Here is a 16,061-nt window from a genome sequence, read left to right on the forward strand (position 1 = left end):
GCTCCCGCCACATGCCCCCCATGTACGCTTCCTGGTCACAAAATGGATGGTCAGGTTTCCGTGCCCAGCACAAACCCATCCTGACCCCAGCACCCCGTCACTGCAGTTGTTATGCACGGCCTGGTCTTGATGTTTTGGTGCTGTGTAGTCACAAGCCACAGCGGTTACATTCAGAGTCACCACCCAGCCTCTCTCTGCGACACCTCAGAAGGCTTCTTGAGCTGCTGCAAAGGCCCTTGAGGGTCCCCTGTGACTGTCAAGAGCTTTCCCAAGCTGACTTCCCCTCATTCAGCCACTAAGTGTTGGCTCAGAAAGCAGCAGACACCCATGGTGGCCATGTCACCACCCTGCAGAGATTTTACTGTTCCTTCATGCTTTGGGACACATGAGAGCAGCAGGTTTTGGAGGTGACCTCAGAGACAAGCCCTCTCTTCAGGCCCGTGCTCCAGCCCAGTGCTAGCGCTGCGCTACTGCTGAGGTTGGGATGCGTTCCTCACTGGTAACGCACGGCCCAGCCTGTCAGATGCCTGCAGACACCATCCCTGTCTGCAGGCCGGTAGTCTGTCACAGAGGGTTTGTCACCAACAGGAAGAGGGGACTGGGAAAGGGCCCACCTTGTCAGGACACTGGCAGCACACCACTGTCTTGGTTCATTCCTCCGTTCCCACCAGGCCATTTCCCTGAGGTGGACTCACTGCCTTCTGTTCTTCATGGACTTCTCATCTTGCCAGGCACCACTCCCTCCCACTTTTGCAGGGGGTAGCCTGGGGATATTGCCTATATGTGTTTGCAGGGGGCAGAGATGGACTATGGGTCTGCTCTTCCCAAAGCTGACCAGATCTGTGAAAAGAAGCTCTCCCCAGCACCAGAGTTAGCACTACAATATGTATAAGCCTCTCCCGATTTAGATACGGGCTCAACTGGTGCAAACATAGGCTAAAGGAATCCACCTTTGCATTATAAATACAAAGCTGTGGCAATGGACTACAACATTAAAGAGAATATATAATTATCTTACTTTCACAGGAGGTCTAGAAAGGCTGATACACAAGAATAACACAGCTGATGTAGTCCAACTGCAACCTGGGCTGCAGGTTGTGCTGCTCCAGCAGGATCCTCTGTTCCTAAGAGTCCCATTTCCAACCACACAGCTTAGTCACAATTTTCTGCTGAAACTTCATGTGCTGACACATTGCCAGTCACTGGTCAAATAAATAAATAAATAAATGAATGAACTGGTTATGCAGGTTTTTAAGGTAACTTTTTTCCTTCTGCTTAATCTGTTTTGCAATTACCATAAAGCTGTCTTCCTTACTATCTTTCTATTTCAAGTCTAAATTACAGCACCACCATCCCTACCGTGATATATTGGCTTCTTTCAGTGATGCATAATTTCTTTGCCTCTGGTTCGTTTCACGTATCTTTTCCTTTATTCTTCTAATAAAAAGAAGTGTACAATCACGTTCAATACCCTCAGGGAAAGGAAATTCCTGTATGAAATCATTTTTGTGTCGTCCTCTTACAATGCCATGGTAAATCAGAGGAAGTGCTTTGAGGCCTAGATGCTTATAAAAGAACATTTTTGCTTCTGGAAGCATGTAATGTTTTAATAGCATGTTACATTTCAACGTTTAATCTGAGGGCTCATATGTTTATCTTTGCATATCTAGGAAATCTTTTTATTGAAGAACTCTTTATTATGAGCTTTTAAAACTCTCCGATATAGATATTCAGTCCTCATCTTCAGGGGCCACAGTTTTCTATTTACTCTACCATATGCTGACACACAGAAGCACAAGTAAATCTATGGAGAGAAATGGTCATCTCTGAAGTCCTTAGCAGAAACCTAGAGTCAGCAACTCCTAAAGGCCAACAGCAACAGTTTCAAATGATCTTTAGGACATCTATTTCTATCAGAAATCCAATATGCTTTATATGCTAAATAACACTGCTTATTTAACTTGCAATGAAGCTTTCATATTTGTTGAAGAAGAGATTGTTCCAAAGAGCAGTGGGACCCATGATTTCTCATGACAATTTAAGAGACATGTGAAGGAATTTCAGAGAGGGAAACTTAAACTAAAGTACAAATCATACAAATGCAATTGTCAATTTTTAAATAAAACTCACAGCCAGAAATCTATTGAAGTTTGATGTAAAAATAAAATAAATAAATAAAAATCCCTGCCTTATTTGTAAACCAAATTCAGAGTTTTGTTTATACTGAATATAGTTCAGATGTTCCTTAGAGATCTAACCACCTGCTAACTATTCAGTACCTCTATCTCCACACCCAGCCTCCATTCTGGTCAGTCTGCAGGGGATTTTCACTGAAAATAAAGTTTCCACTTACTTTTAGTTAAGAAATCAACATCTATAAATTATCTTCCTACCCATTAAAAATAGACATTCACCAACACACCAATCCTGTCACTTGTCAGTAATCATGTGGACTGCTAGTGAGAACAACTGGTACTTCTCTTCATCCTCCCTGCATGTTCCTCCAGTGATGAACTATTTTAAATCCACAATTCTATCATCAGCTAAAACAGTTTATTCTATACTTTTACCTTCAAAAAGAATTGACTTTGAAATAGTTTCTAAGTATTTGTGGCCAGGCACAAATATGCATGTAAGCATGTAACTGATATTTCATGCAGGTACCCAGGGAGTTATCAAACGTTGATATTTCCAGAAAAATCATAGATGTGTATGTTTTTAAAAAGAAAATTAAATTTAAGGTTATGAAATGATAACAAACAAACAAACAAAAAAATCAAGATTTTTTTTAACCACTACAGTAGTAAATATGCTTTAAAAAGTAATTGAAAGCCCCCTATTTTCCTGAGAATTGCAGAGTTCTCATACCATTCAGTAGAGCTGTTCCTGTTTTGATTCAAAGCCCCATCGCAGTGAACACATCCTTTATCTTCTCAGTAGAAAACCTCACTGACCCACAGCCTTTCTAGCATCATAAAGCATCAAGCCCAGACCTTAAACCATAGACCTATGTAGCCACTGCTACTAGACCATTAGTGCAGAATGTCTTATATTAAGGCAGTTTCTATCTTAAAAAATTATGGCAAAGCTTTTCTGTATTTCTAATAGGGGTCTCACTGGCTCTCTTCTTAACAGATACCTGTTAAGCAGGTGTTTACACTATTCTTGACATCATTTTCCCTCCATTATACCTTAAAGGTACCTTTACACAGTGCTGCTTTACACAGCCAATAAGACAGCAAACAGTATGGAATCAGACAGGTTTTCTTGCAGCACTTGGCATACACAATAGGAGCACTAGGTTTTCCCCATTTATTTATTTTTTAATATCTACAGGTAGAAATAGAATAGGAAATCTAATCAGTAATGAAACACAAACTTCTCTATAAGAGTGAAAAAGCTGATTATATTCAGTTCTACCTAGGTTTATAGAGCACAATCTGTTACTTTCTTCTAGAGCTTTAAAATGTTATTTATGCAACCTTAGGGCATAAGATCTTACCCAAGACCAAGGGGAGCCAGTAGGGCTCTCAGGCTGTTCTTCATCCTCAGACGACATCCTGGGCTGATCATTTTCTCCCATTCTTTGCGTAGGCTACTAAAACCAGCCTTGGTTTCAGCCATATACAAAAATGCTGCCTTCAAGTTTTAGCTGTTGACAACAAAGCTCCAGAGAATATAATTTCCCCGTGATCGCGTTTGCTTGCTAATTTTACCTGCTGAAGTTCTTGGAAGCACAGTCAGAGCAAGAAACATGAGCTCGGTAAACCAGAGCACACTTTCCTTGCAACTGACTCCTCAAGTATCCTAATTAAGTCATAAAGTTCAGTGAAAAATTAGAGCTTGACAAACAAATGAACTTCCAAACATTCGGTGTCTGTCTTACTAGTACATGAGATTTTATGGTCAGACTATTTGCTGAGTTTTACATTCTGTGAAAAGAATATAAGGAATTCTCACTCTGCCAACACTTTATTACCATCGCTTATCATATTTAGTGTGTATTTTAATGGTTTAATTTTGTTTTCAAGACAGGTTCTTAATGTCAAAATCTAATTCTGCCTTTCTGCACAGCCGCAGAGCTCTACAATCGTAACTGTGCGTGCACAGGCAGCACAACTTTTCTCTTCTTCTGTGCAATAAAAAGTTGGAAGGAGGGCACTTTCCATTTGTTTCCTTTGGTCTTATGATTCCTTTTAGTTATACACCAGAATGTAAAATACAATTATTACAAATTTTGTCCTGTGTAGCTTCACACAAATTTGCCCCGATACCTGTGTGATGTCTCTTTCTGTAAGAGGGGACTGCAGAGCTCAGTGTCCTAAAATCACGTGTGGCAGCTGAACTGACTGGCAGTTTCATCCCCCACATGAGGCCTAGAGAGGCTTTGATGTTGAGCTGACCAGTAATTCATGGCTCTGTTATGCTTTTAGGATCATAACCTTTGGCTTGGATTTTATTAATTCCTCTGCTTGTAAGGCATCTGCTTGCAGTAGCTGGTGAAATAAAATTATTATTGAAAAATCTAAACCCTGGTGATACATCTGTGACTTCAGGCAAAGGCTTCTAAATCTTTCCACTGTGTTACATAATGAAATGTGCTATTTATAGGGAGCTATTGCAGGAGAGACCCAGCACTAGCTATGAGCTGATAATGATAATCGAATCAACAAGTGCACCCAGCTATGTTTGATATTTCACCTTAAGCTATATGCAAATTCAGTAAGTAGGGAAACAATTAAGCAATGCAAAAAGAAAACTTTGGAAATATAGCATGAGCAGAGAAATAGCCTGCAGCCAGAATGTGGTCTGTCATCACTGCAAGTGGCACTAAGCTTGGTAGCGTGTACTGGTAGAGAGGACAGAAGAGGGGAAGCCCTCTCTGATAGCTGGCAGTCCACCAGGCATTGTCAGCTCGTGGATTAGGGTATCACCATCACACAGGCTGTGGTCTGACAGTGTGTTTTTTTCAAGAGCAACATCATCTTCAACTGTGTCCTCTGTCACCCTCCTCATCCCAAACTACACCACGCAGGGCTTTTTAAGACCTGAAACAGGTTCCTGAGATGATTTATTCTGGGGTCTCCAGAAGAACCAAGTCAGCCCAACTGAGGGGGAATCTCATTGTCTCATGGAGGCAGGAATCAGTGGGACAGGACTGGGCAGTACTGTTGTGCAGGAAGCAGTTCCTTAAGCTTTGAGCGTATTGGGAACTAGGCATTATTCCTGTGTATTCCAAAACTAACACAGCCACCAAAAGCAAACATCTAACATGGCAAAGGAAATGTCAGTTTGCACCACAGAAGGGGCATCAGGTGCAAACAATAAACTCTCAGCTTACTCCAGGTGCTCACCAGGCCCACAAACATCAGCAGGGCTGCCCTCAGCACCCTCCTGTGCCATCAGGCAGCCTCCTGCTGCCCGCTGTGCCCTGCTCCTGCCCTGAAACTCTGCCACTCCAGCCCGCTGGTGCCAGTGCCTGACGGGCTTCCACTTGACGGGAGGCGGGGTCACAGGACATTGACTTGGAAGACACCTGGAGGAGAGCTGATTTTCCAAAAAAAAAAATGATGCTTACTTAGATTCACATTAGAAATTCCGAATCTGAGGTGGCCAAATAGCTAGGTCACTTAAAAATTGCAGGCTAACGCTTCCCAGAGAAAAGAGAACAGAACTTAAGTTACCAGGATGCTCAAGTTACTGGCTTCTGTTGTACAGAAAAATGGTAAGACTGGGAGCACAGAAACCCATTTATTAGCTATCTGACACATCACATTTTCTTTCTGGAGCAGTTTCGGGGAAGGAAATTCAATACAATTCTCCTCATTGCTGCTTAGCAGGGAAATGCCACACCTAGTGAATTTCAATGGCATTCCTGCGTCTGCTGAAAGGTCTATTCACAGCACTTGAAAGATAGGAACCACTTCTTGTTGGACTAATGTTCCACAGTACCACCCAGTTCTTATGTTAAGTTGGCTTTCAAACTGGGATGAACAAGTATAACAATCTATCAGTAATTGTTTCAATCATTATAATATTTTGCATAATGTTTATTTATAAAATTATTCAAGAAGTGGCTGTACATCTTTCCCAGCATGCTGTATATCTGAAGCCTTTGTCATCTTGTGCATCGTCTGGCTTCGGGATTTTTCTGCTTTCACCAGGAAGCCCTGACAGCTACGAGCATTTCTACTATGCAATAGGTGAACCCAGCAACCACTACCCCTAGATCGATGCTCCTGATAGTCAGAGTTGGCATCCTATGTCCAAGGGTGACCAACACCAGATGTTTCTGATCAAGAAATCCATAAATTGAATAATAACCATACGGGAAAAAAATCTCTAATTTCTATAAATTAGTTCAGTGGTTCCCAGGCTTTTCACAAGGTTGCCACTGCCACTAGCTTCTCCCCTTCCCACCTTCTCTGCTTTCACGCTCCCCAGCCAGGCTGATGTCTCTTTCTCTCCTGCAAATCTCCTTCCAAGTGCTCCCTACAGCCCCAAGCCCCAGCTGCTTTTCCCTCAATCCATTTCCAATTCTCCATGACTTTACAACGTTGCTGCTACATCCATGGTTAGTGTTTCTAACCAAAGACACGCTGGGACTGACCCAGAAGTCACAGAAAATATTCTCAGACTCATGTACATGTAAGCTTTGCAGCCACTTTTGGACTCCTATCCAGCTTGTTGCCTCTATGAGATCTTGTATCAGTAAGTTTCACTGGATAATCGTGCAGCATATACAGAAGTCTTCTGTCAGTTATAACATAGCCTAACAATTTCATTACATGATCATACAGGGCAACCAGGAGCCAATTTCTTTTTATAAACAGTATGTGTAAGTGCTCTGTCATGAGAAGAAAAAAAAATTGTAGTCACCCCAGAATATTTAAAATAGTAATATGAGCTCATGGTAGCCATGGTATAAACTTTATTTTCTAAGCTGATAAGATTGTCTTCTTATTTTTAATAGAATAATTGCTCACTGAAGATTAATTTAAGATACTTTTAGATACAATCTACTGTTTTGGGACACAGCCACTATCTTAGAGCAGTTTAACTTTCTCCAGCCTTTTCACATTGCTGGAGTTACTGTGAACACAGCATATGGAACTGCTTTTCTCTGTTTTCTTTGTTTTATCTCATAAACACTCATGGCAATTTACAACCCCTTGAAATAGGGGCTTTATAAAGTAAGCAAGAATAAAATCTACCTTACACAGCTGCCAAGTAGTAAGCCTCCTGCTTTGCATCTACACCACTTGTTTTTTCTCCCTGGACACGAGGCTTGACCACTGTTTCCGATGATGGTTACTGCAAATGCATTGCAAAACAGGCAGACTAAGTAAATACAGGAGGTACATTGGTGGGTTTTCTAACTGTCATCTCTTTCAGCTGGGGAGATTCACCATGCAAATAAAAGAAAATTAAATAGCAGCAGAGTTTGGGATTTTTAGCTATACAGATACCAAAGAGAAAAAGGAATGAAAGACACTCAGTTAGGGCAGAGGTAAGATTCAAGATGCTGCAGGTTTGGCTTGAACAGGAGCCCAGTGGGGGACTTCAGGCTGGTACCCAGGGCTGCCAGCATGCCCCAGCCCAGGTGCCATTTAGTCTGGGACAGATTCATGCCATTTATGGCTGATGCACCAGGGGCATTTACAAGAATAAAATTCAAATAGAAAAAAGTGACACCATCACCAAAACCCGGTTCTGTGTGATTACAAAATGATCTGCTGTGTTGGTATATTATGATAGAGAATCCAGTGGTTACCACAATACCCTGTGAGCCGACAGCAGTTCTCCAGGGTCACTAGGTCCCTTCATACAGTAAGAAGTAAAAACTCACTTTGTGTCAATCCTGTTTTCTCTAAGTAAAAGGAAATCATTCAGCTGCTGATAGCAATGCCACTACTCTTTTTCTGTAGTACCTCAGCATGCACTTTGCCAGAACAATCCTCCTTAATATGTTCAGAGCTTAAAATACATCACTGATGTAACAAGTACAAAGAAATTTCCTTCTGTTTATGGTACTATGCAAATCAAACGTCAGTTTTCTTGATGATTTTAATCAAAACAACATTTGCATATGAAGCAGCTTTATGAAGCTTTTCTAAAAATCAAGGCAGTCAATTCCAAACGTCTTTTTCTGACTGAGCAGGACTCTCACTGTTACATTTGACATCCCCTCCCTCTTTTACTGAATAATATGTTAGCAGTGAGCACTGCCAGCAAATGGACAATGCCTCAAAACTCCCTGAGCTGTGGTTACAATCATCAGTGGTTACTTTTTGGGTGGCATTTGCCAATGACAAGAACTAATGATATTTTTTTCAGATGAAAAGCAGAACAGAGATAAGGGGTGGAAGGCAGTCAACAGGCAGAGGACATATGGGATTAGTTTGCTTTTCAATGAAGACCTGGGTCCTTAAGGAGGTAGGAGAAATGGAAAGAATAATATTAATTTTATTTCTCACCAGCATAGCTGCGGTATTTCAGTGAAAACTGATGAACTACTAAAGCTGTTCGCTGAGGGGCAAATGCAGAGGCTGTGCTGTATCCATTCTTAGCCCTGCTTCCATTGTTCTCCATTTTCCACCTTGTAACTTCTCCCCTGACACTTATTTTGGGCTTATTTCTCTTGTACTTCTTTCTTTTTTTCTGACTGACACCTATCACCATAGAGTATCACAGATCTAGCCTTTGATATGTTTAACAGCTGCTTTTAGATACTGCGTAGGAGCCAAGATCTGTACATTCCCCATAACACCAGGAGGTGCTTACTAAGGGAAGAAGGCTGAAATCTCTTACATCCTGTAGCGTTCAAATCATCTGTAAAGCCCGTGCCATTCAAATGACAGACATTAGTGCTTAAGTGCTTGTGAAGAGTTTTTTAATAGTGGAGAGAGAGGGTAAGAAGGAAAATAATGTCACCTTCCCAGTAACCTTCTCTATATTTGGATACTGTCTTTTGCAGAAGCTGAATCATAAAATGCTTCACCCCCTGACACACAGTACTGAACACGATAACAATACTATCAGCAGGTGATAATGGTGGATGACTAAGCCAGCAAGCATGGAAGGCACTAGAGAAGAAAGTAGAGGCTGGATAAAAGTCTGTGAAAGCATGCTCTCAATTCCCTTTTGCCTTTTATTTTGTTTCCTACTACATTATCGAGTCAACCTATGTGATGGAGAGCTCTATCTTCTTGCCGCATCCAAAGTCAGAAAGGAAAGACTAAATGATTTGTTTGCATGAAAGTGGGTTAATTTTTCTCTCAAAGGTCACTGTAATGGACCCTCCTACAACAGGCAAGACAAAAGCAGGGTGGAGCTGGGACCCGGGTTCCCTACCTCTACATGCAGTCCTGGTAAAAAAACAGCAGCACAAAGAAGTTTCTATGCTTTGTACAGCATAAGATGCCAGCCCCACCCAAAGAGATTTGATTTTATTTATCATGATTATTTACCTGCATTACTGTAATCACCTCAGAGTCTCAGTTGGACACAAAACCCTATGTGTTCCCCATATCTGAAAGCTTACAGTCTAAGGGAGTTTAGCTTGTAAACTATGTCAGGGATGAAGAAATTTTTGTACAGAGATCTGAAGAGCTGCTCTCCCTGACTTATCCACCATTGATATTTGGCATCATGTGAACAAAGTGCTATGTTCTTCTGCCATGTCAGGTGCACAGCTAGTCATCTGAAGGGAAATAACTGCATTTTGGTCACACAAGTGGTGCATATTTAGTCTTATAGAAAGACATAATAAAAACGAGGCCTTGAAAAAGTCCAGGTAGATGACGTTGGTCAGTCTTCCCTTGTCAACTGATGCAATCACTCCATCATAGAAGGCCATCAGATTGGTCAGGAATAATTTGCCCTTGGTGAAGCCTTACTGCCTTTCTCGGATTGCCTGCTTGTCTTGCATGTGCCTTGACATTGCTTCCTTGGCCTGTTCCATGATCTTCCCAGGCACAGAGGCGAGGCTCACAGGTCTGTAGTTCCCCAGGTTCTCCTTTATACCCTTTTTAAAAATGGGAGTAATGTTTCCCTTTTTCCAGTCACCAGAGACCTCACCTGACTGCCAGGACTAATCAAATATGATGGAGAGAGTCTTGGCAATTCCACCAGCCAGTTCCCTCAGGACCCTGGGATGCATGGCATCAGGCCCCATAGACTTGTACCTGTTCTGTTTCACCAGGAAACATGTTTGGTGAGGCCATGTCCTGAGACCCTATCCTGTAGGCAGGATACAGTGGATAGGTGACTCACAGAGCAAAAGGTTACAAGTGAGATGTTACTTAAGGATATGATGGTTTCAGCCCACCCGCGGCTGCAATTTGTGAAAATCTTGAAGATGTCATACCAAAAGAGAATGTTAAGAAAGGATGTGATTTACTATTTCCATCTGATTTAGTGATATGTTTTAACTTCACACATGAGAACAGTTTTGAATTAGGAATGCTAAAGCACAGCCTTGTGGCAGCAATCACGTAAATATGCCTTTCCAGAATTACTTTTAAGCTATTCCCCATTCACTTGGTCTGTACATGAAACAATTCAAGATACCGAATGTTTTAATTTGGCTGTTTTCTAGTGAAATTTCCAAAATTTTATGATTTCTTAATTGCAAAAGTATTGATCTTACCCACACAGAATACTTTTAAATAAATACGCAGTTAAAGTGTTTTGCTTTTTCATAATGTTTCTGCCTCTGTGTGTCAGCACCTTAATTCTTAACAAGTAACCTCAGTAAGTGAAGTTCAGAATTCTCATGTGAAGTTACCTCAGTGTTTCAGACAGTAAATGTATTTGTTCAAACACAGGTACAGAGCCTAGACTGCCAAAATGCCAGCAACCATTCTAACCACTGCAGGGAATTGTCCTCATAATGAGCAAACAAACAAAAACAAAAAATAAATACCTGATGAAATGCATTTTTTTTAATCTCACAGATATTTAATGGAAAGCTCTGAGCTTGTGATCTTTCCAAATGGTTTGGCCATTACTAGTAGAGCTGAACACAACTATAACAGCATGGGACACAGAAGGGGTTGCGTGCTGGATAATTCCATGAAAAAATACAGACTAAGCAGCACCCAGCAGTGTTGCAAAAGTCTGAGGAACTTCGACAGCCACACTAGTGAACCTATAGTTTATCAGAGTACCATTTACAGAAATACTGCAAAACACACTGGTAAACAACTTTATGGGAAGATACACGAGCTTGGACTGAGAAGGCACTCCGATTTTCCCAGCACTGTGATGTGAGAATCAGAGAAATATTACTGTGCAAAGCCACCACTTGTGAAAGCAAAACTGGAAAGCTTCTTGTTTCAACACAAATACTTAAGGCCTTTTTTTCAGGATGAATCTTGGAGAAAGATGTATGTCTAAGCATTTGCAAAGCAAATCTCACATCTAAAAATATGGAAAGTTTACAGACATTTAGCATAAATTGTTTGAGTACAAGACAGGAGTTTTCAACCCTCTCTCTTTAGTCTCAATTTCTTCTAAAAACTCTTGTACCTTTGAGGCTATGTTACACTTTAGGCCATTAAATAATGCTGTTTTTTCTCTTGATCAGTTTCAGGAATTCTTTAATAGTGAATTCCTTTCATCCAACTTTCCCCTCGCCCCCACAAAAGCATGCTTGACAGTGCTACATATCACCAAGACAGATGTCCATGCAGTATCAACTTTATTTATAAAGGATGGATTAGACATGAATGTCACACTCCTTTTAAAAGTTTAAATTAACTGACTAACTGTTGAAAACTGCCCAGGTGATGCTATTTACATGAAACAATGCCGACCTTCATTCCCAAAATTTAAATGAAGCAAATCTCTGAAAAAAAAAAAAACAATAAAATATACATGCACGCCAATTTCTACCAGTTATCTTGTAAACAGCAATCTAAGTCTCTTACAGTTACTGTAATTAGCTTTTCCCTGTGAAGGAACCTAAATTTGCTCTTTGGCACAATCATATTCATGTCGCCATTTCAAGACCAGTACTGTCATGGCTTCGGCCACCTAATGGCATTTCATCAGTATAAAAATCAATGACCATCTCACTGGCGTATCTAGCAAGAAAGACTGCCCAAATATTACACACCTTCTGGCAATGTCTACACTCATCCTTCCTGCACTCAGACTGAGCAAAGTAAACACTGATTCTGTAAAGACAAACATGAAGTCCAAAACTCAGAGAACATTTCCAAAAATCTAAACAAGGACTGTGATCACTGACTTCACATTTAGAGTGTACAAAATACCATGATGCCTCATGCCTTTCTAGAACATGTTTTTAGATTACCACCTAAACTCCTCAGAGTCATAGTCTCTATTTTCTCACTCTTTTGAAGCACCTTGGCAAGAAAATATCCCCAGAAAGTGTATTGGGATGGTTTCAGAACCATCTCTTCTCTGTTTTGACTGCACTGGGCCCAGCTTGAAGTCTGTAGTCAGTGCAACAGTTTAGTCAGAGGCCAAGAAACACCAACATTTTAGGTGCAAAAAGTCACTTGCAGGTCAGTCTTACCATTTGGTATTCTCAGTTGTGTCAGGTAATTTCATTTTCAGGTTTAATTGTTCAGATCTCACTGTTAAGTCTACTTTCTTGACTCTTCTTTATGCTAATAAAATCAGACATATAATTATGCTTTCAATCCACAATTCTTGTATGGTAAAACCATCCAGTATGGTACCTGTTCAAAAATTAAGGCTCCAACGGGTTTCCCATTTTTTAAGAATTATACTTCACATATCTTCATATAAAAAACCTACCTGGATCAATCAGTAGCAATATACTACAAGACTAACAATAACCTGTTGCTTTGTGCCAACTGTTAGATAAATAAGACTCGTAAAACAAAATCTGCACCTAAATTTTCATTTCCTATTTTGGGAATGTACAAAAAGTTTTCTAAAACTCTTGCTTATAAACTTGTTTGTGGTCATTTTTGCCACAGAAGAAATGCATTAATTGACCTCCTTTCTGATCCAAAATAATTTCTGCCACATGGAATGATAAGTTTTTGCATCTTTCCCAGGAATCAAGAATTACTTCCATCGGGCAATTGAATTAGAAGAGTAACTTATAGTGCTTGGAAATAAGAGGATAAATTGATTGATTCTAATAAGCAATGTCAACAGTCCTGTTTTTCCTAGGAAAGCAGAGCCTCCCAAAAGTCATCTTGTGAGATTGTGGCAATTAGTCTCTTGTCATTCATTTTTTCCTAGTTATACAGAAAACGTGTCTAATTTCTATTAAATATGTCGTCCGGTCAGGAAGAAAAGTGGTCTGTCCTCTTTTGCGTTGGCAGTCTGGAATTCATCCCTCAGTCGGAACTGCCACTCATCTTCCAGCTCTAGCCGGACAACAGTCTGGCGAAGAGAATTGCGATCTTGACAAATAACACACAGGGTGGCACCTAGGTAAACAATTAAAAAGAAACCCATGTGAGTGTCACCTTTGTTTTCAGATCACCCAGCTCCCACCACCCCTTAGCAAAAGGAATTTCCACCAGTTTCAAAACAGGAGTTACAGATGTTCTTAAGAGAAAATTAGGACACACAGGATTTCAGAGAGCTACATTCAGCTCCCTGTTAATCAGGCTCGTCTTGTGTAGCCTAAGATGTCTAGTACTCATCTAGTAAACAGGACTAGCAATACATTCCTTACACCTTGGGGTAGAAAAGGGTAAAAATGTCAAGTCTAAGCAGGTGGTGATAGATCCTGACAGAAAGCAAGGTAACGCCCTACATCCATTACTGTTCTAGCCCTGCTGATCATCATTACCTTTTTGAGTGAAACCTCACTCAACAAAACACCTAAACCCACAAGACAATCACCATGATGGCTGATTAAGCTCTATGTGCTTTGCTGACGAGAGATGGTTTAATATCAACTGTTTTGATTGGCATTCTGATACCATTTCAACATGCAAGCATGACTTCCTGGCTTATGAAAAGAAGTTCTTGATTAAGAGGAACTAATTACCTCACCTGCACCCAATACTCTGAAAGAGAGGTGGTGAGGTAGGAAGAGATGCCCAAGACAAAACCAGCTGAGAATACAGTAAAAAGAAACAAGACAGTCATGTGGTGTTTAACACTCAGGTAGCTGGCTAGAAGGTCATTTGTACTGCTAATGGAGACAGGGAAATCCTGAATCAAACACACTTTGTGCTACACAGTACAAAAATAGGCCGGTTTGTGCAAATTGAAACTGATAGCTTCTCATCACTCCCTTGAAGAAATGCGGTACAAAAGCACTGCTTTCATTAGACATTACTCTGACAGCCTTGTCAGAGAAACTACGGGCCGATTAAAATGTGGACATTGCTCCAGAATGAGAATAGACACTGGCACTTATGTGGCTTCAGTAGTGTGTGCAGGTAAAAGCACCATATACACCAATTTGCATTTTATTACACATACCTACACAAAACTGCATTAACTAAACAAAGAACATAGCAGTTCATAACTCCGCCTGTTTCAACAAGGCATTTGCAATAGTGTTCCTACTCTAGTGACAGTTACATCCAAGTGAAACAAATCCCCAGAGCATTAGATGTCTACAACAGTAGCAGAACAATCCAAAAGAAGTTTGCAATGTGACCTTCAGTACAGATGGAAGTGATTTGTCTCCAGTACTGTCCATCATCATAAGCACCACACAGAGAAACTGATTATTAGGAATAAATTGGAAATAGAAACTGTGTAATTTAAAAGGACAGCAAATAGATTTTGATGGAGTCACATCCATCATCTGTTTTCTCTTGAAAATTAGAAAACATCACTTGCAAGAACACAATGGGAAAATTCTTCATACGTAAATCTTAAATACTCAGTTTTCAAGCAGAAGGTAAAGAGTTATGCATATACACTAGGCATAATGATAGCGATCCAACATTGCCTCTCCACTTAGAATTCTGCAGAACACAGTTATAGACCGGTACAGAGTCAGCATGACCAAACATCAAAAATGGTAGGACATATGAAGACAAATATAAACATATACATAAATATATATGCACATTTTTATATAAAATGCAAAATCAATAGTACTTTTCCCATTTTTGCCCAGATTCCTAGAGAGCAGGATATATAATTTTCTGTAATAAAATTACTGCAGCTCACCTTTAAGAAAATGAAACTTCTTCAAAAAGCTAGCTACAACAAAGGAATCACAGAGGTACAGCAAGAGACCACTGAACGTCAAACCAGAGGAACTGATATTCAGAGAGTGAGGCCGAGAACTCACATAGCAAACTGCAATCTAATTGGGAGAGAAGAAAAAAAAACCACACATGTAAGTTGGCGTTCTTCAGGCTTCTATATAACGCTACTAGCTATGGTTTCATACCTTTCAGTATTCACACCTGATTCACATTCAGACTTGCTTTCCAACTCCAAATATTGTGATTGTTACAGTTCTTTTCTAAAAATCCCCCTACTTATTAAAAGCTATATAAAAACAGTATTCATAACTATTCATTAGTTCTAATTATTCATTATTATTATTACCATGCAGTTTAGATATGATAGGGTTTGAAAGCTGTGGTAATGACAGCTCCAAACAACCATAAGTCTGTGACCTACCCAGCACAGTTTATCTACACAAGAGCAAATACAGTAATTGTGCAGTCTGAAACAAGAAGAAGCCTTTAGAAATGTCTAATTTCATTTACATCACAATGGGATTACTCAAGTCAGTAGAGCTGTGCATATAAATAATTGTATGAGGTTTCCTGTTGTCTAGTTACTTCGTTTCTATAGCTATTCCCCCAATCCACAGGGAACCAGGAATATTTAGAGCACCTTTTCAGGGTTTATAAATTTAAAATTAAGGAATCTTTCCCACATGAGTTTACTTTCAAAGTGCTGTTCTACTTACTTGGGGCAGACCCATATCTAGCATAAATCAGCATGATTCAGTGTAAGAAGGTTGACCCACAGCAACGGAGACAGCCCAGGATATCTATATACATGTCTATATGCATAAAATAGCTGCATGAATTCCTTCAATCCTACTGTATCATATACCAATT

General features: G+C 40.2%; 1 protein-coding gene across 4 annotated transcripts in view; it reads right to left on the reverse strand.

The window, feature by feature from the left end:
- Positions 1-10,972: 10,972 nt before the first annotated feature.
- The window catches only part of GREB1 (growth regulating estrogen receptor binding 1), a 97,647-nt gene continuing 92,558 nt past the window's right edge, over positions 10,973-16,061 (reverse strand). For all 4 annotated transcript variants that reach the window (XM_040552115.1, XM_040552112.1, XM_040552113.1 and 1 more), the window contains 2 exons: positions 15,151-15,289; positions 10,973-13,439 (listed from right to left, as the gene is read on the reverse strand). In XM_040552115.1, coding sequence (XP_040408049.1) covers positions 13,276-13,439; positions 15,151-15,289 — 303 coding nt within the window. In that variant the 3' untranslated portion in view covers positions 10,973-13,275. The remainder of the gene's footprint in view (positions 13,440-15,150; positions 15,290-16,061) is intronic.

The sequence above is a fragment of the Cygnus olor genome, chromosome 3, assembly GCF_009769625.2.
Source record: "Cygnus olor isolate bCygOlo1 chromosome 3, bCygOlo1.pri.v2, whole genome shotgun sequence".
Taxonomy (NCBI): Eukaryota; Metazoa; Chordata; class Aves; order Anseriformes; family Anatidae; genus Cygnus; species Cygnus olor.